At 46.4% G+C, this 26,042-nt stretch overlaps 1 protein-coding gene across 1 annotated transcript in view; it reads left to right on the top strand.

Moving 5' to 3' along the window:
- Positions 1-680: 680 nt before the first annotated feature.
- Positions 681-26,042, top strand: part of LOC111836934 (son of sevenless homolog 1-like) — a 39,498-nt gene continuing 14,136 nt past the window's right edge. The window contains exons 1-10 of the mRNA XM_023798634.2: positions 681-1,502; positions 14,117-14,242; positions 14,616-14,744; positions 15,051-15,215; positions 15,970-16,179; positions 16,349-16,492; positions 17,167-17,277; positions 17,516-17,614; positions 20,131-20,258; positions 21,435-22,093. Of these exons, the coding sequence (XP_023654402.1) occupies positions 1,416-1,502; positions 14,117-14,242; positions 14,616-14,744; positions 15,051-15,215; positions 15,970-16,179; positions 16,349-16,492; positions 17,167-17,277; positions 17,516-17,614; positions 20,131-20,258; positions 21,435-22,093 (1,858 nt within the window). The 5' untranslated portion in view covers positions 681-1,415. The remainder of the gene's footprint in view (positions 1,503-14,116; positions 14,243-14,615; positions 14,745-15,050; positions 15,216-15,969; positions 16,180-16,348; positions 16,493-17,166; positions 17,278-17,515; positions 17,615-20,130; positions 20,259-21,434; positions 22,094-26,042) is intronic.

The following is a 26,042-nucleotide window of genomic DNA, read 5'->3' as shown; positions in this document are numbered from 1 at the left end:
TTTATTACATTGTATTTGACACATGTCCCTTCTAATGAAAAAAAAACTATAGAAAGTGGTTCATTTGTCCTTAACTAGAGTGACATTGCAGCTCACTATACAGTACCATAGATGTGTAGTGCAATTTTCAAGAATATAGACACTGATTTGGTATCTAGGGAAGTTCTATTTAAACTACATCATACACATGCAATGTTTAGCAGCATTAAAATAAATAGCCCAGACTCTTGACTCAGAAGCCTGTTAAATGTGTGCCTTAAATAATCCAGGATAACTATAACTGGAGTGTTATAATTATCACAGACTAGTGTGTGGCTCTGCTTGTTAGGAATGTGTGCTTTGTGTGCAGGAGTTCATTGGTTTCTTGGCTGGAAGAGTATTCACCGTTGGACCACTGAGTATGGCCTGTAACCCCAAATCCTGCTCCAGAGGAGCTGAATAGATGGCTGACTTCAAACTCCACTCTCCCCTGTATGTGTATACCTGTGTGTCTCATAGATGATCAAGAAGGGCTATTCTAAAATCAAAGAATTCGTATTAAATCACATTAACCGCACAGAAATTGCGTACGACTACGTAGTATAAAAAATAGGACTCCTCGACACTGATGGCGCTGTTCTGATTTTCTATTGCTTTTCCGGGATCCATTGCTCAAGCCTGTGACCCTCCTCGCTCCGTGTGGGGGGAGGGAACGGGCACATCGGAGTCGCGGACAACGTACGGTAAAGACGCACACAGCGCATGCGCCGCCCTGGTTCCAGCAACAACTGCAGCCGAGCCATAACAATCACCCGCGTTAATTATATTGGGCCAGATCGGCAGCTCGCGCGCGTTTCGGGCCGTCCCGGGCGGACACGGGTCACTTCTCCTTTTAACCCGAGCGCTTGGCCGGCGGCGGTCTTCTCCTCGCACAGGCTGATAATGTTAAATCCATGGAGGATAACGAGGTGAGCCTCCCTCCCTTCCTCTTCGGCAGAAGATTCGGCGAAAATGGGCTCTTGTGTACAACAGCGACGGAGAAATGGGGGCTTTTTTCCGCAAGTCAGTGACGGCTAAAGTGGAGTAAGCGCCTGTGAGGGAGCGCGGCGTTTTTAACCGAGTCGCCCGTGTCGTGAACACCGCCCCGATGTTGGGGGCATTCGCTAGCTAACTGGCTGCTAAGCTGGTTAGCTGCTAGCAGGATAACTCCTAGGCGAGCTGGGATCGACCTCACGTCGGCTGCTGTCTCCGGCTCTCCTCCGCTTGGATACCGCGACGCCCGTCGGACGGCCCCGCTTTGCGGAGCTCCCAAGGCCGCTCGTCCCGTCCCGTCTCCCCCCTCACCCACCCCCCCCGCTGCCATCCCGGTTTGATGTAAGGAGCCGGCGGGAGGATTCGCGGGCTGGATCTGGGACAGCGCCCGAGCGGGAGCCACCATGCAAGCGGCCCAGCTCCAGTACGACTTCTTCAGCGAGGAGAACGCGTCGAAATGGCGGGGGCTCCTGGTGCCTTCCCTGAACAAGGTAATCCGAGTAGGGGGCCGACTGGTCTGGTGACAGCGCCGGGGCGTCGGGAGCTCTGGCGGGCTGACGGGGCACTGGTTACCTGGCGGAAAGCGACCAGCTGTAGGGCGATCGTTATTTGACAAGGGGGGATCACATTTATACGCCATCATGCTGTCTGTAAAAACAATCGGACCGGTGGATAGGTAAAAATTTTAAGGCGTCGAGGGTGAATCAAATAATTTAACGAAGGTTCTTAAAAAGATTGTACGCCGATCTATTACATATGCATCATTTGGTTTGATGATTTGTTAAAAAAATTAAAACAACTATGAAAATCACTTGTATAATTTATCGAAAACAATCGCATCATTGCTGTGGATGGGAGGTGCTGTACTGCCTGCGTGCTTGTTTATTCTTTGTATTGACATTTTACCATAAACGTGGTTGTAATTTGATACAGCACTGGCAGAAAATGACTACATTTCAACCATCTGTTCAAATATAGATATACAGAGGATACTGTTAAGCAGGTAAACAACTGAGACTCTACTCGGTATAAAATCAGCAGCCGCCCACTAAAGCTAAAGTGTCTCCGAGAATGTGCAGGATTGAATTATGCGCTTCTGCTGGTGACGGGCTGTAGATAGATGGGATGTCTTGGGCGGGCTGTGCTTTAAATTGTCTAGATCCATTTGTGGTTTGATGTGAGGGTAACGTTTATGGGATGGAAACAGTGTTTAAATTCATGGGCCCTTTTTGGGACTGTCACCATCACCGCAACAGCCAGCATCTATTTTGGATGGGCGTATGTAATCTAAACTAGCCTGCCAGTATTTTTTTTTTTCTCGCTCTTGACTGTGGTGTGCACATGTTGCGCAAATGCGTTTGATGCAACTTCCTCTGACGGGCACACTTTGTTGTGAAAGGTGGGCCACAAGCTTACGGTCCAAATCTATACTGTGGAAGTGTGTGTGTGCGTGTATGTGACATTGCCTGCATGCCCCGCTGCTGACCTAGAGATGTTTTCTGTCGATGGCATGCAGATGACTATGTCGTTACATTTCCTTCTCAGGACCTAGTATCTGGCATGCAGGGGGTATGGGGAATGCAGGTCTTTCGCTGGTTATCTGGAAGCAAAATGGTGAGATGGCCCAGAGTACAGTGTCCCCACACTCCTTGTGGTGAAATCTACAGACAGGCCAGTCCTGTTGTCTTTTGCTTGCAGTTGTGATTCCAGGTCTTAGTTGATGAGATGCTGCAGTATTTGTGTGACGATGCTGCTGAGAGTTCTGACCCATGTGAGTCTCATGTGACTGCATGCACATGCTTCCCCCCACTTTATGATTATGTATACAGTAGGATATAGAAGCCATCCTTTATTTCTCTTACTCGTTCAGAAGGGATTCCTAGGCTCTTGCTGGCCATCAGACTCAGGTCAGCCATTACGCTGGTTTGCAGACCTCAGTGTCACCCACCAGATGCCTTGCTTGCTGTCAATTCCTGCACCATGCTGTGATGCCTCTATGGTTCACTGCCAATGTGCTGGGGATCTGTGCGTTAATAGGCAAAGTCACCAAGTTCTTTACTCCGAATTTTCCCATGTTCTCTAGCATAAATGTTTGCAGACCTGTTACTGAGGAACCTGCGTCTGTTCCTTTTTTGTTGCAGTTCACCTTCTGCACTCCCAGTTTGGTTGATTATCGGCTTGAAGTTGATTAGTTCACTCATGGCCCAGTGGAAGAGTAACACACACAAGACTGCTTGATGCATTCAAGTAGAGATTTGGGGAACATGGCTCTACAGATATGAGACTTGGGAAGCAGTCGCTGGTTTATGGCTATAGGATTAAAAACAGGTGAAAATGTTCAGCTTGCTGTTAGACATTTGGCTTTACATGGGGCAGGACTGTGAGAGGTGATACGAGTTGGCATGAAGCCAATGGGCATCCGATGTTAATCTCAGTTCTGCTTGAGCTGGGTTGATAACATACCGTTACTGCTTGTTTGTAAATTTTTAAGCATGGATTTAAGAGTTTGCACCATGATAGGAGCTCTGTGCAAGATTGGCAGTTTCTCAGAAGGAAATACGGAAGTGCAGTGGCCCAGTGGCTGTTTGCCGGGAAACTCTTCAGTTGCAAGAAGTGTGTGTATAATGAGCTTTAAAAGCGGCTCTGATAATTTGCATCGTCGCCTGCTGAGTTGTTGGGATGGTGTTTTTTTTCCCCTGTCACAGAGCACTCCCAAAATTCGGTTACTTTCTCAGAGGCACCTGATCTCCCCTGACTTCACACTCTTCCACAGAAAGGGCGCGCCGGAGCCATGACACAGTGGAGCATGCTTTCACGTGGGTTCCCCTGTGCCAGACGAAAATAGAAACCAATGAACACACATCGGGGGTGACAGAAACAACGGTGCCTTTAATGCAGGAAAACACTTTCTTGGTCAAGCTGGTGTATTTGACACACTTAACCTATGATGCTTGTGCACCGCATTCTTTAATTCAGTGCTAATCAAGTTTTCAGTTTAAAGAGCTACCAATGTAAGAAGTAATATTTTGATTTAGTGAACGGATTCAAGTTGAAATACCTTCTCTGCAGGACCATCTTCCAAGGCCCTGGGATGTCAGTCATCAGTCCATTTACTTATTCAAACTAACTTATTCATCACTGAAAGGTCCCCAACTTAATGCATTCAGTTTTTTTCCATGGCAATTTAGAATGAAACTTCTTAACGTCCCATGACCACATCATGTAACACAGGCAGTGAAACATCAGCAAAGTAGTACTAACGTGGGAAACCGTTGAGGGGTCACAAGCAGTGAATGTGACAATGAAATCCCTCGTCCTCCACTACAGAAAACGCCTTATTGTCCAGTGCAATCATCTCCTTTATTTCAGTAGTTATGTCTTTAGCTTTTTTGCTGCTGATTTTGAATATTGACTAAAGTTTGAATATCAGCCAGCAGTATTGACCAAGATTGACACATTGGGCCGATGCCTTGTTTTTGTTTTTTTTGTTTTTTTTTTCCCCTCTTTTGACTGGTATATGTTAACCGATATTCTGTGCATCTTAAAGCTGAGTATTGCGTATCTTTGCTCTCCTGTACAGAGCCTTACTCTGGCCTGTCATTTAGGTGAGTTTGCTTGCTTAGCAGCTTCTGAAGTCAACACTTCATCATAATTATAATTATATTAAGATTTAAAGATGAGAGGATTTTGTAAATACCCGATGGGACACTCCTGTTCTTTGTTGCCAGTCCTATGAGATTTTCAGCCTGCTGTTCTGGCGCACTTTCAACGTTATCCTGTCCAGTGTTGATGTAAGTGTTATGTAAGAGTGATGTTTATGCGTGTGCAATAGGGATGAGTCAGCATTGTCGAATATTCAAATAATCTGTAACATGTATAAAACGTGTATATTCTGGAACGTTATAAAATTTATTCATTGTTTAAGTTGCAGTTTATTTGTTCTGAAGCTCAGTGTTGCTAAAATGAATTGTCATAATTGCTCAAGGCCTAATGTTATTATATCTTACTACACTTGTGCTACATCCTCAGTTTAATTTAATGTCACTTTCAAGGCTACTTTGAAATGTTTTTTTAGGTATTCCTTTGTAGTAACAAGTCTCATTTTTAGTGGTGCACCGATGTGGAAATTTTGACTAACTGATATAGTTTTGGTTAATATCACTGACACTGCTATTTGTGCTAGTAGTGAAACATCCCAGCCGAGGGGAGGGTGGGTGCTGACCATGAGAATTGTCAAGCTTGCTGGCACTGATTAGCGAAATGATGTTAGGCTACATTGTGTTTTATTCTCTGCGGAAAATAGTACATCTGTGAGCCAGATTTAATAATGAATTAAACATGTTGCAGGCCAGCACTTGTCTCTTATAAGAGTTGAATTAGCCTACAAAATCCCTCATCTTCCACTGCGGAAAATAGCTGAACGTCCAGTACAATTATCTCCATTATTTTAGTAGTTGTGTCTTTAGCTCTGATGCTGCTAGCCTTGAATATTCACTAAAGTCTTAATATCAGCTGGCAATAATAACCAAGACTGGCACATTGCACCACTGTCAGTGTCTTGATTTTTAACAAATGTTGGCTGATACTGTTCCGTAAACTGTTGTATCTCCATCCATTTTGTATGGAAATACATTAATGGAGTAGTCTATAAGACAGAGAAATGTCATTTGAATTATGCTGGAAATAAATAGGTATTTGCTACACCTGCCCATGGCACAGACTGTTAAATATCATTGTATGCTACTACAGTTAAGCTAACTCTTCAGTTTAATTTAATTTTAATTTCAGTGCAACTTTAAATGATTTTGCAGCAAGGTGTGATGTCTGTTTGTAATGGAATGCGCAACATACCATGTGAATATCGGCATCATGTTATGCACATATGACTGTCACATCATAAGGACCATCAATAAGACCATCAATAAGTTTTGCTAAAACATTTTTAGTCTGTCATAGGAAGCCAAACTTACCAAGCTCTGCTATTTTAATGAAACTGCTGAGCTTTTCAAATTTACCGGCGTTGCTTTTGCATGAACTTTGCATGTGCTGTCTCAGCCAATCATAATCATTTTTCTCCTTGCAGTTGGACTCACTCATGTACTGGTGCATTTGTGCGAACATATAAAATGAGTGAGGAGGAGAAAAGAGTCAAAGTGGTTGCCATAAGACCTCTGCCTTCTGCTGACTAGAAACTGCAAGTCAAAATCTGGACACCTGCTTTTAATGCTGTTATCTATTTTAATATTTTCAGTTTTTCACCGTATAGTAAAAGGCCTTGAGGCAATGAAGTATTACATATAAAACATTGCAACAACCAAGAGAAGTGTTCAACATCTCAAAACTTTCTCAAACTTCAAAATAGCCCCCTTTTTGCTTCGATGATAGCAGCTTTCAGATATAGCCCCCTGGAATGCTTCTCCAGCTGCTCTGAAGGAGTTTCTACAAGTTCTGAGCATAAGTTAACTATACCTTGCTGTTATACTTCGATCCAACTCATTCTTAACCAGCTCTCTAGGGTTGGGGATTAGGTTGGAGATTGTGGGGGCCAGGTCATCTCATAGCGCTCCTTCTCCTTCATTCCTCACAAGATAGTACAGCACTTGCACAACATTTGGGTTGTTATCTTGTGATTTTCAGTAGGGCAGGCATGATTGCTTGATTATTAAAAAGGATGGATTAAAAAAAATTCCAAATTGATTATTCGGCAACATGGCGCAAGGAAAACAGTGCAAGCATCATTTGTGAGGAAGCACTTCTCAATAAAAGTGAATGAAAACGCAGTTGTCTGTCAGTATTACAACGCAGGCCTAAAATATCACCATGGCGAGACTGCAATGCAAATACGTTTTAAAAGAAGACATTCAGGTTTGACAGACTCACCCGATAATGCATGTTTAGCCATGGAAATGTGCCATTTAGCCTCTTGGAGTAGCCTAGTCTGTCTGTGTCATCACTTTGACTTAAATTATATTTGCTTTTTTCACTTTCTGCTATTCCTGTATGTCAAAATAATTGCTGCTAAGTGGACAGCTGCATCATTTTGCATAATATGGTACATATAACAAATTAATATTTTTTTTGTGGACATATTGTATCTGTGGGCTGATGCTGGAAAAAGTTTACGTTGCGATATTCGGGAGTATTTAGCCAAATAGGAACTTATCTACCAACAGAGTCAATTAAGTTGGCAGTACCTTGAGTTGTGCCAGGAGATGCAAAGCTGTGCTGAAAAATCACTTGCTTCAGCTCAATATCCAGTCTGCTCAATTTCTCCTCTTCAGTTATTTTTGTTTAATTCCACAAAAGCACCACAATATCTATGAGGGAGTCCAACAGCAAGGATGAGAATGATTATGATCGTCTCAGAGAGCACATGCAGGGCAGTAGCAGCAGCAGTAAACTTTAGACTGATTTTTTACTTATACTAGTTTTGAAAAAGAAACAACATTAAAATTGCAAAGCTTGCTAAGTTTGGTTTCCTGTGACTGAGTACGAATATTTTAAAGCAACTGTTTGAACCCAACAGACTATCGCGGCCCTTGTGATGTACATTTCATGCACATGTAATTGTCACATCTGCAGGTAGCTGTCGCTGCACACCAGCCCTGTGTCTGTGGGGCTTGCATGTTCATAAATGATTGCTCAATATATCACCAGATCAATCAAAACATTACTCGATTATTAATATAATCAATATTGACAGCCGTTATTTTTAGTAGGTGTTTCCAGGCTTTTAACAGGTACTGTACTTTGGATTCCATAGAGACAATATTGAGCAAAAGCCAGCAATTTGTCAGTAGTTATGTGTCGGCTCTTGGCACTTATGATCTTCGAAAACTGATGAGTTTTTCAATTCAGGTGTTAATCAGAACTGATTTGCTTTTCCATTAAAGACTCTTTTTATAGTTTTCACATGACGTCACATCCTTACTAGACCGCCCACCTGGAGGGCGTATCAAGGCTTCATTCTGCTGTCTGCCACTTATTTTTATCATGTTTGTTTAGTCATAATGCCAGCTAGTTGTTTTTTAATTGGATACACTAACTGACAAGCCTGGGTTGTGCTTCTGCAGAATGCCGTCTGAGAATGTGGATTTGTGCTATTAGACTTGCCGATGTCTCTGGGGAGGGAAAGATAGAATGGAAACACCAAAATGCGCTTTCACACTGAAGTTCAGGAACCTAGTTCCTTGTTCTGAATTCCTGCAAGTTCTCGACTGGGAAATTTTGTGGCTCCTGCTACTTTCATATATTGCTTTCCACCGCACAACTGGAACTGGGACTTCTATGCTAATTAAGCATGGGAGACCCAAAGAGCTTGTAGGTTAAATTTCACACTTAATTTCACATGAAACTACACTGTCACCCCAGAACACTGAAGAATAAACAAGTTGTTCTGTTAGTTTGTGGGAGTGATTGATTACAATCAAGATGTGATACAGCCTTTTATTTGTATTTTATTTATATGACCTGCAGTGTAACTTGTGGGGACCCAAGTTAACATAACATTATCCGTGATATAGTTTGTAGAGCGTCTCACTTTTTCAGCGGAATGTTGATATGTTCCTGTTGCAGCCTGCATGTCATAAGCTTTCTGGATGTGGCTGAAAGCTGCACCGTCCATGTGCCAAGCTTGGGCAACAGCACCAAAAAAGTGATGAGAAATGTGAAGTGAAATCGGGGTTTTACACGCATCCCCTCTCCAGGGGGGGGGGGGTCGCATCCCACTTTGAACTTTGTTTCATTTCTCTGGTCGCCCTGGTCACAGGTGAGTGACCGACCCCATTTCACTCGTCTCTGAACTTCCTGACCCCGTGGCATTGGAGCCAGAGGCTCCTGTCCGCCTGTTTTTATCGTCATGCTACTTTTAAACAGCCTGTGAGTGGCACCCCGGCTGGTGGGGGAGAAATGCTGACCTCAGAAAGGGGTAGGGGTGCCACTGCTGGCCACCCTCCAGTGCTTAAACGAGCACACAGACGTCACGTCGGAAGGGTTGGGGCTGGGGGCACTGGCATGGCAGGCTGGGCACAGTCTACGGCCATGTGATCCAGCTGCAGATGACGAGCATTTTGTTTATAGGAGGGGGTCGGGGACCTGCTGCAGACACTCTTTTTCTTGCAATGACCCCTGATTAAAAATACTGATAGTGGTGAATTGCATGTTAATTTAATCAGTAACAGAGTAGACTGAAATAGCCATTTGAAATCACAAAAATAAGTGTCTGATACACAAGGAATATCACAAAATGAGTGGGGGGTGGTTATGATTGAATTGAAGCACTAATCAGTATTGCTGCTTTTGGGAAGAACTGGAATATCTAGTCGTAAGCAATATCTCTGATCTGCTGGTATCTGCCAGCTGGGCATAATTCGAGGCTTCTTGCCGCAGACGAGTTCTGGCAGCTCTGACGTGCTTTTCATTTCTCCTCCTGGATCTTCCTGCTTTACTGCGATGCAGCTGGCAGACGTGCCAGATTTTTTTGTATACTCACGCTTCTCTCACAGCGGGCATGACAAAGTGAGGTACAGTTGGCTCGGTGTCCCAGAGCTGACAGGCTTCACATATAATGCAAACAGAGAGGCGCTATCTCAGGTTGCTTGGGTTGCTCCCTCCCTCAGCCCTGTAGACACCGGTGAGGAAACTGCTATTTTTAATCAGGGTTTACAGGCAAGTTGCCTGGTGCTGCGGTAGCTGAGGGATACCTCCGCGAGTGGGTCTCAAGAACTTCTTTCAAAATGGCTGGGATTTTTTAGCTGAAGCAGCTGCAGTATTTCTATTTTTTCTTCCCCAGATCAACTGCAGGTACCAGTGGTTGCTTTCTGGTAATCACCAAAACCGATTCTGATACTAAGTAAAGTTGGGCAGTGTCTGAAAATAGTTTGCAATATTTTGATCTAAAAATATTGGGTAGAACAATATTGAAATTGCCACACACACACACACACACACACACACACACACACACACACACACACACACACACACACACAAATGCACATGGCACCAAGTGGGGCCTTTAATTTTTTTTAGTGTTGAACTGGGGTTGCTGATTAGCAGAGCTGATCATTGTTGTTTTAGTATCTGTGGAAAATGACTGATGGGCAGTCCAGATTTAATTATGATTTAAAGACGTTGCGGGCTGTTTAAAACCGTGTGAAGCAGTGCTTCACAAACTTTTTACATTGCATACCACCCCAAAGTGTTGCGTTCTTCGTGTACCACCAATACAGAATTATGCTTGATTGTCAGGAACAATATACTGGGCATATACTAGCTTCTGTTATTTTCCTCGTACAATGATTATCGTCTGACATTTTCTTTCTCCCTGCTAGTATTTGCTGCATACTTGTGCGAGCGACTAGGCTGGCTGGTAGCGGGCTGTCCAGCAAGAGCAGCTTCAGACGCCTGAAAGCTACGTCTCCACTAATGTCTGTGTGGTTTCGATTACAGAGCCGTTCCAGGATCCTTGAATTGCCATGCACTTAGGGCTAAGTGCCGAACATTGTCACGTCTTCGCAGAGCTGTGATGGATTTGCAGAGGCTCCATTTTGTCCTATCATAGCATCGCGTCCATTTTAATTGGCTTCCTAGAAAATCTCTCCCTGGGCCTCTGGGAAAGAGCCTGTGGTCTGTAGCTGCAGCTCTGGTGGAGGAGGAGACTCAACACAGTGGGAAGGTGCTGTTCTTTCTGCCTGTTAGACCCCCGACCTCTTTGTCGGGCCATTGTGATGCAGCCGATTTCCAGGAGCTCTCCTCTATGCCCCAGCCAAGCCAGAACTGGTTGCGTTTCTTCAGTTTTCCTGTAAGGTCTGGGCTGCCCGGCTGCCTTTACCAGAGCTGTCGGGACTCGCATGTCTGTGTGAGCGGAGCGCTGGACAGGCCCACAGGATGTCAGACGCGGCTCCTCCTCCTTTACCCGTCTGCCCTGCGGGGCCCCTGGAGGTGATCTTGTGTGGCCCTCAGTGTCCCCAGAAGCCTTTGCTGGCAGCTGTCACATTTTCACTTGCTCTCCTCGATAAAAATCATGACATGTCTGTCCCAGTTACATCTGAATCTCTGTGGCTGTGGGCACCATCCAGTCCCCTTGTGAAGTCTGTGTTACACATAGCTACCCCCCCTCCAAAAAAAAACACAGCTGCTCACTATCTGCGAGCGATGGGCCGCCTCAGGCATGGCACCCGTGGGCAGAGCTGGCAAGCCTGGTGCTGCCAGCCGCAGGAATTCCAGGAATGGTCTCGCCCAGTTGGTCCTGCCAAGTCAGAGCATGGTGGATGGGGGGACTCTTTAGAGGTTGTTTGTGACAGAGCTGCCCCGTCCCCCCCCCATGTCAACACGACATGAAGCAGCTCTAAGAACTTCAAAGCATCTCCCCTGTCCGGCAGACAGGCTCTCTGTTCTCTGTTGGTCTTGGCGCGAGCGTCGCTGTTCTGAAAGCGCTCGGCTATGGCAGGATTTTTCTGGCATTGTGAATTAAAGTAGGACTCCAAGGAGTCTGCGTATTTTCTGCTTCACGCTGTCCAGCTCTGTCACAAAGTAATGGCTGGCACGGTGACTTTGGTAAGGGGGGCTGGGTTTGGAGTTGCAGGACAGTAATCTGGCTGTGACGCTTCACGCTTACACTGCGTCGGCATCTGATTCCCAGCCCACGCCGGCTGGTCGCCTGCTCTGCACGCGCTCATTCTGCAGGAGCCTCCTCCCCCTGACTCACGCGGACAAGGAGGAACGGCCAGGGGAGAGGTGCGGTCACCCACACTGTCCTGTTGTGACTATGATGGTGCTGGTGCAGCGTGGATTCACACAGGCAATTTAGTCTATATGTATTTGATTTGAAAATTTATAGAACCTGGGCAGTGATGAATTAGTGTTACTTGCGTTTTTCAGATAGGTCGGTGGCTGCGTGGAGAGAGCGACTGTATTGACTGTCATTTGGGGGCACTGTATCCTCATAAGCATGTGACTCCCAGGTTCTAAGGAAGAGTCTCAGTGACTGCGCCCAGTAATCCCCTGGAGCCTGGTTTGAATTTGAGTACTCTGGCCTGTATTGAGAATTCATTGAATATTAATGAATCCCATCCACCAGCTTGGGTGTAGTGCTTTGTGTCAACATCATTTGGCACTGTTGTGCTGGAACCTTAACCATAGCACAGTGGTCTGAACAGGGAGGGTCCAGCAGTGGGGAGCCTGGTGTCTATGACCTGGATAAAACCTAAACTGCTTCTCTGTCCAATCAGGCTGGGGTATGCAGAGAATTGGGATTTAAACAGAGTGGGGCACTTCGGTGTTCAAGGGGAAGGTCTATAAAGTACACATGGTATTCCTAATTTGGATATTTCTGGTAAAATGATGAGATTGGAATTTATATACCACTGGCTTAAACTGAAGTCTGTCCTTTAAGCTCTTGCAGATATTTTGTTCTCAGTCTGTGACACACCCCCTCACCAACTCTGCTTGGCCCATCAGAAAACCAATGTGTGACGGAACATTCTGTGTGAATCCCCCCCCCCCCCCCTTGTTTCAGATCAACAGTTTTATTGTTTAAGGAAAAGATTAGGAAGATTGTCCTCTGTCACTACGATGATGTTAACTATCTTCCATCCAGCTTGTCAAATGTAACCCCAGACCTTCAGGCCCCCTCCCAAGTGAGGATATCTCTCTAATACAGCCTGCTCATTATCTAAGTAAAGAAAAGTGGAGAAACCGTAGAATTAGTCAACTGGGTAATTTAGCTCAAACTTGAGGAAAATGAGTGTGATGTGTCGTACGGGTGACAGTTTGTGTTAAACAGAACAAAGGCACTTCATGCTCATACATCCAGCATCATGTAAGGTTTTCGTACTAGTACTTTTCGCTTTATTGTTTCATGTTGCTTTGTGTTAATGTGTTCAGGTGGAGAGTAGTTTATAAGAACATGCATTAAGTATATGCTATGTAACATATGTCTTTTTCTTACTGGTTATTCATTATACGCTGAGACGGTGAAGTTCCAGTGATGATGCTGTTTGCCATTTTTACAAGGTGGTGGGTGATTTTGTTCTAGATGTTTCTGCTGACATGGTTCTGTTTCAGAATACTTTAGGCCTGGAAATGAGGGAGGTGATGAGGGGGAAATAAAGTTGAAGAGGCTCCAACTTTTGATATGGGGACTGTGAGATGGGGACAGCAGGGGATGACAGTGGGTTGATGCTCTGTTAGAAGGTCCAGCCCTGGGGCCTCATGTACCCATCTGACTCTGTCCACCTGAAACTGCAAACCCAAAATATCCCAGGCAGCAGCAGCTTAGTTGTCTGTTAGGGATTTGCACTTGTAATCTCAGATATGGTCCGGCTGTAGTACTCTTTAACAAGGCAGTTAACTGGAGTTTTAGATTGCTCTCCAGCTATATCGTTCAAGTTGTAACCCCAGTTTGTAACAAGCTAAAAATTTGAGCGCGGTCTGGTTTACACTGAAAGGTCTGGAAGAGATAGCAGATGGCAGCTTGATGCAAAGAAATCCATCCATCCATCTCTGACTACTTATCCTGGGCTGCAGGGTTGAATGGCATCATGTGGCCACACGTCAAGGTGCCACACCTGCAGCTGGGGGCTGCGTACCCAGTAATCACTTCCTGTGTTTGATTTATATCCGATTCTGTGAAGGATTTACATTCACTTTCCCCATGTCCATGCGACTTGTTCTCTGTGGTCGCTGGCCGCCTGTATGCTCTTACCTTGGTTTATTCAGTGCCCTGGGGCTGTAAGCCCAGTGAGTCCTGTAGAGACCTTTCCTGATGTCGTCAGGGCCTTTTTGGAGGCCATCGCTCTTCCTGCAAGTCGCACTCCACAGTGCAGGAGTCACTCATTGGCCATGACTGGGAGAGAGTGCTCTCGGCCTGTTTTATGGCGTGTCATCGACGTTCTGGCAATCTTAAAAGGACGACTGGGGAAGGAAATCGAGATGAGAACAATTTTGCTTAGTCATGTTCCCATCAGGAGGGTTTGGCAAGATGCCAGGTTAAGCAATTTCCCTGTCTGTGTAGCGAAGCCCTTTTCCGGTAAGTGTGCGTGAGTTTCGGATGGGGATGTGTACTCACAGATGTGTTCACCAGTGGGTTGTGCTGTGCATGCAGGTACTCAGCCAGGTGCACCCAAAGCTGTCCTCCAAGGAGGACGCGCTGCAGTACATCGAGGAGCTGATCCTGCTTCTGCTTAGCATGCTATGCCAGGCCCAGCCGCGCACCGTGCTCGATGTGGAGGTGAGTCTCACCGGCACTGCCCTGCTGCAGTCTCTGCCAACTTTAATATCTGTTCCTTCGCACTGCTGCCTTGGTCTGATTTGAACTGTATGTATGTATGGCACATCCTTGACTGGTCTGGGTCATTCCTATATGACCTTGACCACGCTTCTAGGGCTGTGGCCCTCAATAAAGATAAATATAGCGTATCCCGTGTCAGTCTCCATTGCCCCATGACACCCATACAACCTGCCCAGGATTATTATTGGTTATCTGTGCTTCTCACCCTGATCAAGTCTCATTTGCATCTCTTAATAGTGTTTTATTGTCATTCTCTTACTTTTGTACCTAAATAACCCTCGACCATACTAAAGAGTCCACTGTCACTTCTCAGGAGCGTGTACAGAAGAGCTTCCCTCACCCTATCGACAAGTGGGCCATTGCCGACGCCCAGGCTGCGATAGATAAAAGGAAGAGGAGGAACCCTCTGCTGCCCGTGGATAAGATCCACCCACTTCTCAAGGTGTCTCACGCTGTACCTGAGAGTAGATCTGTCATTTGTGTGTACTCTTTGTGCAATACGAAGAGTTGCCATTAGGGGGAGCCACAAGCCTTCTATTGGGAAACTGATGGGACTCTTGTGTGGAGTGTGATATCCTGAGCTCAGGCAGATACAGATATAAATCTGAATATAGTGGTTTTGTTGTATAATTTAACGCCTTAAATATCCATTATGATTCTTTTCGAAGACTGATTGGTATGAGTCCTGTACAGCCTCCATTGCTGTTTTGAAGAGAGGACCTTTTTCCTATAATTCTTATGTTCACAGGAGGTGCTGGGGTACAAGATCGACCATCAGGTGTCCGTCTATATCGTAGCGGTTCTGGAGTACATCTCCGCAGACATCCTGAAGCTGGCCGGAAACTATGTCATTAATATCCGACACTATGAGATCTCCCAGCAGGACATCAAGGTGGCAATGTGTGCAGATAAGGTGCGTGGGCCCTTGGGCTGCAGTGCTTGAGGAAGGGTGATGCTCTTTGTCAGTGTGATGTGCTACAGGACACTGTACAGGGTGCTCAGCTTGCCGGACATCTCCTGTTTGATCCTGCAGGGTCTCCTTCCTATTTAATAATGGAGTCCCAGGTCTCCCTCACCAATATTTGAACCTCTGATTCTGTGTTTCCCAGCCCAGTCCTGAGGGCCCCCAGACAGTCCACGATTTTGCTCCCTACTGGGGGCCAGGAGAAGCAAAAACGTGGACCATCTGGGGTCCCCAAGGACTGGGTTGGGAAACGCTGCAGTAGCAGAGAAGAGCTGTGAATTCATGACCACAGCTGAGCCCATGTGCACCCAGTGAGTGGTGGACATTTTACCATGATCTCATGCTTTATATCTCTGGTAACTTCCTCTTCAGTGTGGTCTCTGTTTACCGAGGGGTGTCTTCATGGTATATGCTCAGGGTACCATAATGAATCTTCGTAGTAATTATGCCTCTGGATATGATCACACAGCATCCTGCTCAACAGATGAGCCAATTGGCACCTAGTTAGTATTCCTTTATAGTACAATGGGGTCAAATTGCCCAAGTCCTTCAGGACAGTTGAACGATGCTTGAGCCTGTCCCAGTCCTCCATTACTATGCAAAGCAGGACTTCCCTTCTGTATCGTACGGGGAAGAGACGTTCCTCCAAGCTGTTACCCTGCTGGATGTGCAGGTAATGATTGAGTTGGCCCCTCCCTGCCAGGTACTGATGGACATGTTTAATCAAGATGAGGAGGACATCAGTGGCTTTCCCCTCATGGACGAAGAGCCCTCGGGCTCTGGGGTGCAGATGTACTATGACCTTGTGAAGACCTTCATGGCGGAGCTACGGCAATACCTGAGAGACCTCAACCTCATCATCAAGGTCTTCCGGGAGCCCTTTGTGTCCAACCCCAAGCTCTTCTCTCATCACGTAGGTGCCCTGTGCAGCAGTGGGGGTTTATGGGAACCTGTTCATTTGGCTGCTGGTCTTCTCGCATGTTTAGCATTTGGGTGTCCAGGCCAGCAGCGTGATGAGGCCTGTAGCTGTGATACGTCACCGTACATGATACCTCATTCAGGCCTTCCCGCTGCTTCCGTAGGATGTGGAGAACATCTTCAGTCGCATCGTGGACATCCAGGAGCTTACGTTGAAGCTGTTAGGGCTCATCGAGGACACAGTGGAGATGACGGACGAGGGGAGCCCTCACCCACTGGTGGGAAGCTGTTTCGAGGACCTGGCCGAGGTGAGGAGCCGTCAGATCTTCATCATGGGACTTTGTGTGTAAATTCTGTAGCTTCAGAATATACTTAGACCTTCTCAAAATGACATTAAAGTTGAAGGATGAATTGCATTTGCAAAAATACATGATCATTTCAGACAAGAAAAGCAGTTACCTTTCCCAAGGACGTTATGTTTTGTGTCCATTTGTTTCGGCCTCTGAGTTTCGGCTTGTTTAGAGGAGCCTCATTACATTACAGTGAGAGACGTGTCTCTCTGTGTCCTGGCAGATCTTTCAGAATGACAGTTAAGGACAAGGTTCGCACTGCACTGCACCGGCATTTTGCAGTGTGGCGTCCTCCACGGGAGAATGCAGATGCATTCTGCTGGATGTAGAAATGCGAGATGCAGATGATGATGCCAGGGAGATTTTTATTTGTACAGCATAAGAGTTCGGGTGCTTTTCAAGCTTGAATAGCTACTAATAGCAGTAGTTGGTAATGAGGAGGTCTACATTTACAAAGTATACCCGGAATTGTATGCATGTTGTGTAATCTGTGATCTCGTGTTGGGCCGATAGCTGTGGTCATTGGCTAAATGGCAGCGTGGTTTTCATAATAAAATACTATTGAGGTGATGAGACCTTTTCGAGTGCTAGAGGGCCGTCGCCATCCGCTAATAAGAGCATGTTCTTCTCAGGAGCTGGCCTTCGACCCGTACGAGGCGTACGCCCAGGATATCCTGCGCACGGGCTTTCAGGACCACTTCCTGAGCCAGCTGTCCAAACCGGGGGCTGCCTTCTACCTGCAGGTAACCCACATGGGCCTGGCCGTGTAGATTGTTCCCCGGGGCCTGCTTGTAGTAACACTTGCTGCTTTCTCGCTTGGGTGTTTCAGTGGAGCGGGCAGTCTGAGCGCCTCGCGCAGGGCGAGGTCTCCAGAGGCGCTCGGGGCACGGAGACTTACAACTTCTCATTGATGCCTGGGAATGAGACGGTCTTCTGTATGTGTTACACACTGTAAACATGCTGTCATTTGCCATCCCGCAGTCCATAGGTGAGGGCTTCAAAGAGGCTGTGCAGTACGTGCTCCCCCGGCTGCTCCTCACGCCCGTCTACCACTGCCTGCACTACTTTGAGATTTTAAAGGTAAGGAGTCTGGGGCACATGGCAAGTTATGGCCCTGCTCATCAGCTGTCTCTGCTCACTCTTCTTTCCCCCGAGAAGGAGCGACCTGGAGACCTTCACAGGGATGCTTTGGAATATTTACTAGGTGGTTTCCAGGTGGTTGCCATGGTGCCCCACCGGAGAATGATTAGGGTATCCTGAGGTCCTTGTGTGACATGTGACTGAAACAGGCCTAATGCATGGGGGATTAAAGCAGCCTGGCCTGGTCTGGCCTCTCACCCCTGCATCAGACTGGCTTCATTTGCATTCCTGCAGCTGTCTTTAAATGTGTTGCATGTTCGGCAACACACACACGTCATGTGCATCTCTATCACCTAGTGCTATGCAGTGAACATCTCAATACCTCGATGCATTGCCAATGATCCAATACATTGAAGATGCATATGAAGCAACTACTAATGCGTTATGATATGCGATGCAGTGCGATTCAACGTGTTTAGATGCAGTGCAAAAGATTACAATGCTGTACAATTCACTATAGTACCGGTAGTATGATTTTGATTCCTAAGCAGACAGCTCTTGAGAAATGGTTTAGAAGGGGGACTCAATCTTATCAATATAAAATTTTTGGTCAAAAATTATTGCCAACATTAATAAATAATAAAGACGTAAGGCTTCTACTAATAATTATATTAGTAGCCAATGTGCAGCGTCCCTGGAGCTGGGGCTTAAGGGCCTTGCTCCAGGGCACACAAACTTGTGACTATTTTGCTGAGCCACTGATCTTCTAATGACAGGCACAGAGACTTAGCCTGCTTGAGCCACTGCATCCTGAGTTTCTCCCAAATTGTGTGCGATGCGTGTTTTTTTTTTTTTTTTTTTAAATCAGGGCAATTACACTGATACAAATCGTTGAATCTTGCTATCCCTTACATGCACATACACACATGCTTCTGACAGGAGTCTGCTGGCTGCGGTTGGCCTCTCAGATGTCACATGAGGCTTTGCGCCACATTACTTATTTTTCCCATCTGCCTGGATCTTCTGGTCGTGGCTCCCGGCCGTCCATGGCGACAGGTTTATTTTTAACGAGTTTCCCTAGCGATGCGTCCGCTTGAATGAAAATTCAAGACCATCGGGTTTACAGTTGCTGGAGAGATGAGGGCAGTTTTGCCCAAAAATACACGCCAGCATTAGGTGGCCCCACCCTGCCCGGCTGCTCCGGAGAGCCTCTTGGGCCTGCCCTGCTGGCTCCCTCACCCCAGCCTGGGCTTTTCCTGAGACTCCCAGCGCAGTCCTTCACGCTCCATGCAGAGGGGGAATCGGGCCGGAGGTTCGCACCACGGTCACCTCTTCCTGTTCTGACAGAGGAGTGAAAATAGTGTGAGTGGAATTAAATGAGATTTTTGCTTGGAACATTAATGATAGTAACTTTGCCTAATACAGAGAGAGTTTCATTTAAAGCCTCCTGTGCTGTCCGGTCTCTCTCTCTCACAGGGAGTCTGTGGGCCCAGAGCAGCCTACAGCACCTTGAAACAGCCGCTTGGTGCACAGTGACACTAAAGGCGTAGCTCTTTGCTCAGGCTTCCCGCTGCCTGCCTTTCTGCCACCTAGCTTCCTCAGTCAGTGAGCCACCTCGCTTATCGGCAGGCCTGCCATGTGGGTGGCTCTGTGAGGACGCCTGGTCACGCCACGACCGCTTCCCGGTGGGCCGTATTTGCTTATGGGGTGGCGGTGGTCGGTTTCCATGGTGATCTCCTCCAGGGTCTCCTGGAGCCGTAAGAGGGCAGTCCCAGGGAGGGGCGTATTCAGCAGAGGCAGTGCCGGTGGCATCGGTGTCAGAGTGGACCCACTGGCGACGCGGCGTCACCTGCCTGCCTGCTGAGGGCGTCTTGGCCGGAAAGCCCCGCCCTGCGCCGCCGCACCAGGAGGTGTGAACGCGACCGTTTCTGGTTTGCTGCTTGTGGCTTTTTGTAACTGCACCTCATTTCTGGGAAGGCGCCAGAGTCGGTGATGTACTCGATACTTGATGGCCGCGCGGGCCAGCCAGTCGCTCTGCCGATGGGGCCTGGCTGTCTCTGCACGTCGATTAGCTTAAGTCTCCCCGTTAGAGGCTTATGGTGAGTAACAGCCTGTATTGGCCCAGCTTCTCTCTGCAGGGACAAAAGTGGGGCAGTACCCTTCCTGCCTGGGTGTGAGGCAGAGATGGCTGGCTCAGGAGGGGGGGTTGTACTGGCGGAGCACTGAGAGCCCCCTCAGGTAGGGGGGTGAATACTGCGCATTAAAGGCAGGATGTTGAGAGAGCAGCATCACTACCAGCTGTCTGAGACGGTTTGTTCTCCATTGTGGAAATATTGGCTCTGATGAGCAGCTTTGCTGTAATCGGAAAGGTGAGGCCAGTTGTGGGGATGGCCGCGCGAGCGACTGCGACTGCGTTCCTGCCCTGATGCCCAGACCACTGCTCTCCCCTGCCATGCCTGCCCTGGACCCGCCTTAAGAGTGGCTTCACTCTTAATTTTTTTTTCTTTCCTGTGTAGCAACTAGAGGAGAAGAGTGAGGATGAGGAGGACAAGGAGTGTCTGAAACAAGCCATCACCGCCCTGCTCAACCTGCAGAGCAGCATGGAGCGGATCTGCTCCAAGAGCCTGGCCAAGCGGAGGCTGAGGTGAGTCCCCACCCCGTCCCGTGCCGCCCCCCTTCATCCTGAGCTCTCACCCTCTTCCTTTGCTCGTTTCCTTTAGTCCTGGTCTTCTGCCCCCCACCCTAAATACCATCAGTGGCGTTTCCATAATCTCACTCCCTACACCCAGGACTGTGTAGCTGTGTGTGTGTGTCTGTGTGTGTGTCTGTGTGTGTGTAGGGGGGATGTTACATCAGTAGGCTGGGCTGGTCTCCGTCGCCCCTCCCAGCCATTGTTTCCAAGTCTAGAGGAAACGCAGTAGAGTAAGAGATGAAGGAGAGTAGGGGAGCCGCTGCAGAGTGCCTGGCTGGTGCCCTGTCCGCACAGACCTGTGCTCTCTCCCGGTCCTCTTGCCACTTTCCTGCTTTCCTCCATTTTGTTGTTCCTACGCCGAGGAGGATGTAGGGTGAGCCTCCAGACATTTAGCCGCTAGTGGTGTGTTTATGGGTGATTATGGCATGTTTTTGCATCCTCCTGAAGGATAAGCCATGTTTGAGGGATCGTCTCGTGTGAAGGTTCGGCGTTCTTTGCAAGCCGGAAGGATTAACCGATGTGTTTTTACCGTGAGCAAGGGGTGGCTCCTCTCTTCGTATTGGTCCAGGCACTTTTCACCTGGCTGTTAGAAGGGAGAAACGGCGAAAAAACTTGAGCTGAAGACGGTGCAGCCAGCAGGCAGCCAGCTTTAATGCCGCTCAGATTTGTGCGACGTGTGTTATATACTCACCAAGATGGGCGCACGGTGGATCGTATGGTGTAGCGTAAAATCCATCATTGCGATTTGATTTATATACACTGGAGTCCTCTGCCTATGAGCGACATTAAGCCTGGGACCTCGAAGGGGATGGTGCCGGTATGAAGGGAAACTGTCCCGCTGGTAGCGCTCTGCCTTTCTGACAGGAACCGTGTCCCTAAATGTAAGCTATTGTCCTGAGTCTCTAATTAACCTTTTAACTTGCTTACAATTTCTGAGAAACAAATGTATTATTTTCTTGATAACTCATTGCATAATCTGAGTAAATCTGGATGTCGAGAGTAATTCCCTTCTGCGTGCTTGCTGATTTGATCCAGTTGAGTGTTTTCGAGTGTTTGAGATTGTTCTGGTACCCATGCTGCCGAAGTGATCATCACACTCACATGTGCCGATCTCCCATCTACTCCCAGCGAGTCGGCCTGCCGCTTCTACAGCCAGCAGATGAAGGGCAAGCACCTGGCCATCAAGAAGATGAACGAGATCCAGAAGAACATCGACGGCTGGGAGGGCAAGGACATCGGCCAGTGCTGCAGCGAGTTCATCATGGAGGGCACACTGACACGTGTGGGCGCCAAGCACGAGCGCCACATCTTCCTGTTCGACGGCCTCATGATCTGCTGCAAGTCCAACCACGGACAGCCGCGCCTGCCTGGTGCTGGTGCCGCCGCCGAGTATCGGCTCAAAGAGAAGTTCTTCATGCGCAAGGTGCAGATCAACGACAAGGACGACACTGGCGAGTACCGGCACGCCTTCGAGATCACCCTGAAGGACGGCAACAGTGTGGTGTTTGCCGCTAAGTCAGCCGAGGAGAAGAGCAGCTGGATGGCAGCGCTGATCTCGCTGCAGTACCGCTCCACGCTGGAGCGCATGCTGGACCTCACCCTGCTGCAGGACGAGAAGGAGGAGCAGATGCGCCTTCCCCGGCCCGAACTGTACCGCTTCGCAGAGCCTGACTCCGAGGAGAACGTCGTCTTCGAGGAGAACGTGCAGTCCAAGTCGGGCATCCCCATCATCAAGGCCGGCACCGTGACCAAGCTCATCGAGAGGCTCACCTATCACATGTATGCAGGTAAGCTGGGAGCGGCTTCTCTGAGTGTTTAGTCATGTCTGAGCTCCAAACCTGGACGTTCTCTATAGTTTAAAGGGATGATTTTTTTGGCACAAGTGCCATTCCTCTAAAGGTAGGGCTGATGGTGTGTATAGCTTGTGAAACCAAGCCGAACTGTCATGTTATGGAAATGGCAGTGTGGCTTATTTTCAGATGGAGTAAACCTGTGCTGCTGAATGCCAGGAAAATGTTTACCTGTCCTTTTAGAAAAAATAAATAATTTGGGTTAGATTCCCAGTTTTTGGAAGCTGTGTCATTGGACCACGGTATGTGTGTACAATTACACACTTGGATGCATTATACAGGCCGCAGTGTCCGGTGTTTGCAGTCTGCTGTGAGCTCAAGTATGGAGAGGCCATATCAGGGCCCCGCGCTTTCGTCACTGGTGCTCTATTTAAAGCAGTTTTCGTATAGCCTGTAAATATTTCAGAAGCCCGTGGACGTCAGTGCCCCAAGCACGATGACCCATTTTGTTTCGGTGTCGTTCCTGTGCCGATAACGTGGTGAACCCCCCCCCCCCCCGCAGCTGATGTCCTTGGCCATCATTCACGGGTCAAGGTCTTCCCCTCCGTAAATGCTCTTCCCATGCTACTAGCAGACAGAGGCCCAGCGAGTGCTCACTATAGACAGGCTGGCTGCCCTTCCTCCAGGCTGGTCACTACAACATGCTTGTGCCTTTCCGGCCTGAATAAGCTCTCTTTAAGATGAAAAAGCTCTTTTCTGCCCAATCAACAGCTGAGCATAGCCACGGTATTAACTGGAGAAACAATGAAGTGCAGTGAGGCCTGAAATGGAGATTTGCCCAGAAATAACACCTTTCAAAAAGCATTTTAGTCATGTGCTGGTTTGCTTCATAGTCTGAGGGCTTAATTATACACTCACTAATGGGTGGCTGAATTGATTAATTTCGATTAATCACGATTAAATATCATTAATTTTTAATCTATATTAATCACATTTAATTTTGCATGAGCAAACAGACTCAAGAAAAAAGGGAATATATATGCACTTAACATGTTTATTGAACATCTTGAACATGAGTCGGATGCATTCCATCTGCCACAGAAGTGCAATACCATGGACCCATATCAAAAAGCAAGATTTTTTGCTTAGCCGGACAACTTGTCGGATTTAAGGTACCTCAGTTTAAATGGTCTTTATCTTCTTTCGCTTACAATTAGCACAAACTACCGTAAATCCGACAAATAATCCAACTAATGAAGTCCAATTCTAGCCCGGTTAATTGCCATTGTTAGCAATATCAGTTGATAACACATTACGTGCGGTGCTTTACATATAAAACTCCGTAGCAACACATCCACAGATAAGTTGGACGGTATAGCGTGTGCAACCGATTTAATGAGCCACAAATGAGAAGTAGTGCTTAAACAGTATAAAACTACAACTTTCCCTTCTGTTGATAAAGGGCACAGCCATCTTGGATTCTGAACTCGGGATCCTCTGTGCTGCTCTGAGATATTTCTCGGATTTCCAAGAAACAGGAGCGTATGTCATCACTTCCGGCTTCAAAACTCCAAGAGAAAAAGGAACGCACCATCAGACTCGGAATACGAGTTCTGAGGGCAAATGGAACGCACTAAAACTGCCCGAAATGGGTTGACAGAGACATTTCAGGGATTTTGAATTATTCTGCGCTGCGGATGGGTTAATTGCGTTAATTTTAATCAGATTAATCATGATGATGGATTAATCCGCATTAACCCGTTAATTTTGACAGCCCTAATAAAAACACATTTTACGCGCGAGCCCCAAAAGCGGAACTAATGTGACGCACTGTTCTTCAAGGGTAAATTAGCGTGGTGCACCCAAACACTGTAGCAGATTCACAAAAAACATGGCAACAACAGGGGAAAAGCTGGAGCTTGTGCCCAAGTAAGGTGTTGCTACATCTGTGATATGGAATTGGTTTGGTGGTTTTGCGCCATCGGTCACAGACCAAACAAGTCCTCGTTGCAAAGTCTGTTGCGTGGTCTGCCATCTCACTTACAAGCATCTTTTTTTGACTTGTCAGATTGCACTTTAACCCTAAAGTAAAAAAAACCTAAATAAAGTTAACTTGTTTTGAACCATTTATTTGCCATCTGTAGTTTGATTTTGGGTAGGGGAGGGGAAAATCGATTAAAATCGAAAATCGGATTTATTGTGGAAAAAATCGGAGATTTTATTTTTAGGCCATATTGCCCAGCTCTACATATAATCTTAAACAACTGTATTCTTTCACGTTCATAAATATCAATAAATATAAATGAGTTCAAATAAAATGATTGCGATCACCTTCAGCCTTGTAAAGATAAGCCCGCCTAACTGTACATGTGATCAGGGAAAATAAAATGTGACTTTGTGCACTAATCTGGCTACTCTGTATTTGCAACACGGTATAACAAATATGATCAAAAACTAATTCTACAAAAAAAAATGTCTATAAATTTGTAGCATCAAAAAAAGGTTGGGAACCACTGGCTTAAAACAAGATGTACAAATGAGGTGTAACAGTACATTATGTATGTTTCTAGTAGCCTAATTAAAGATTTTTTGGCATACATTTTTTCATTTGTATTTACTAGTTGAAAAATATTAGTAATATAAATAGAATAAATATCTATTTTATATTAAAATATTAAAGTAAAAAGTTATCTTGTATCAGAATCTATATTGGTAGAGTAGTTGTGTACCAGAATCAGATCGACGCTGGAAAAATGTGTATCGGCCCGTCCCTAGGTATTATTTTTGCACTCCGCATATGTTTAGTGCCTTTTCTGGATTTTAGAACTCACTGCCGGGATTTATTTCTGTTCCTTGTTCCCAGGAATCCTTGGTGGTTATGACAACAGTGACGTTAAAACTCAAACGTGGTACAGAAAAATATCTTTTCAAAACATGTATTTTTCTCTATTACAATAGAATCAATTAGACAAAAAATATTTTTGATATCTAATGACGGCTCACGATACTATCTGAAGCCATTTTAACTTCCTTTGGTGCACATTTCTGTATTTCCATCCTGAATTCTTTGGTGAATTCAGAGGGATGCATGTCCTGTGGGGGGGCTGTGCCAACGCACAGGTAAGATGTGAAATGTCATTTTGGTTTATTTGTGTTTGGTGCAGTTTGTGTGCAGTGTGTGTGCGTGCATACCGCTCAGTGCTGTCCCCATGTCTCTGAGAGTCTGTGAATCAGAGCATGTGAGCGGAGCGGAGCGGTGAGAATTTCCGCTCCTCGCTCACTAGGCTGTTGGCTCCGCCCGCTCCTCCGCTCTAATTCGCACTACGCCGCTCCGCTCAACACCGCTCCTCACTCCACTAAAATTTCCTCCCGCTCCAGTAAAATCGCTCCACGCTCGCTCCAATTTAAGAGGAACAAATAATCTGCATGCCTAACAAATGTCACCTTAAACCGAAGCCTTATATCATAAAGAAATATGAGCAACAGCAACATTGCCACTCAGAAAATATTTATTTTTAAGCAACATATATAGGCAACAACGGACACATTTGGCAATGGCATTCCACACAAAAATAGGCTTAAAAATAAAGGAATCAATGGTCTTAATAGTCTAAAGAATATACAGGCTAAGCATCCACGTTTTAAATTCCTCAATTTTTTTCTGTTGATGATGCTGCTGCGTCTCTATAAAATAAAATTTCACTAACAGCTTTACGTGAAATTTAAAAAATCCTATTAGACCTACTTTGAATGACAAAACGAATTTATTTGATTACCAATATTTACCAATATAGGCTTTTATACTTTAATTTATAGACTTGATATACTACAACCATATAAAACTTTCTCACGTTTTGCTCAGGCTTCCGTCTGTTCGCATAAAACACTCTCGTGTTTCTGAGGAAAATGATTCCAAAGTGAATCTTTACTCACGAACAGTTTCACC

The sequence above is a fragment of the Paramormyrops kingsleyae genome, chromosome 20 (assembly GCF_048594095.1).
Source record: "Paramormyrops kingsleyae isolate MSU_618 chromosome 20, PKINGS_0.4, whole genome shotgun sequence".
Classification (NCBI taxonomy): domain Eukaryota; kingdom Metazoa; phylum Chordata; class Actinopteri; order Osteoglossiformes; family Mormyridae; genus Paramormyrops; species Paramormyrops kingsleyae.
Note: the sequence above shows the minus strand (reverse complement) of the source record. Positions and strands in the feature narration are given on the sequence as shown.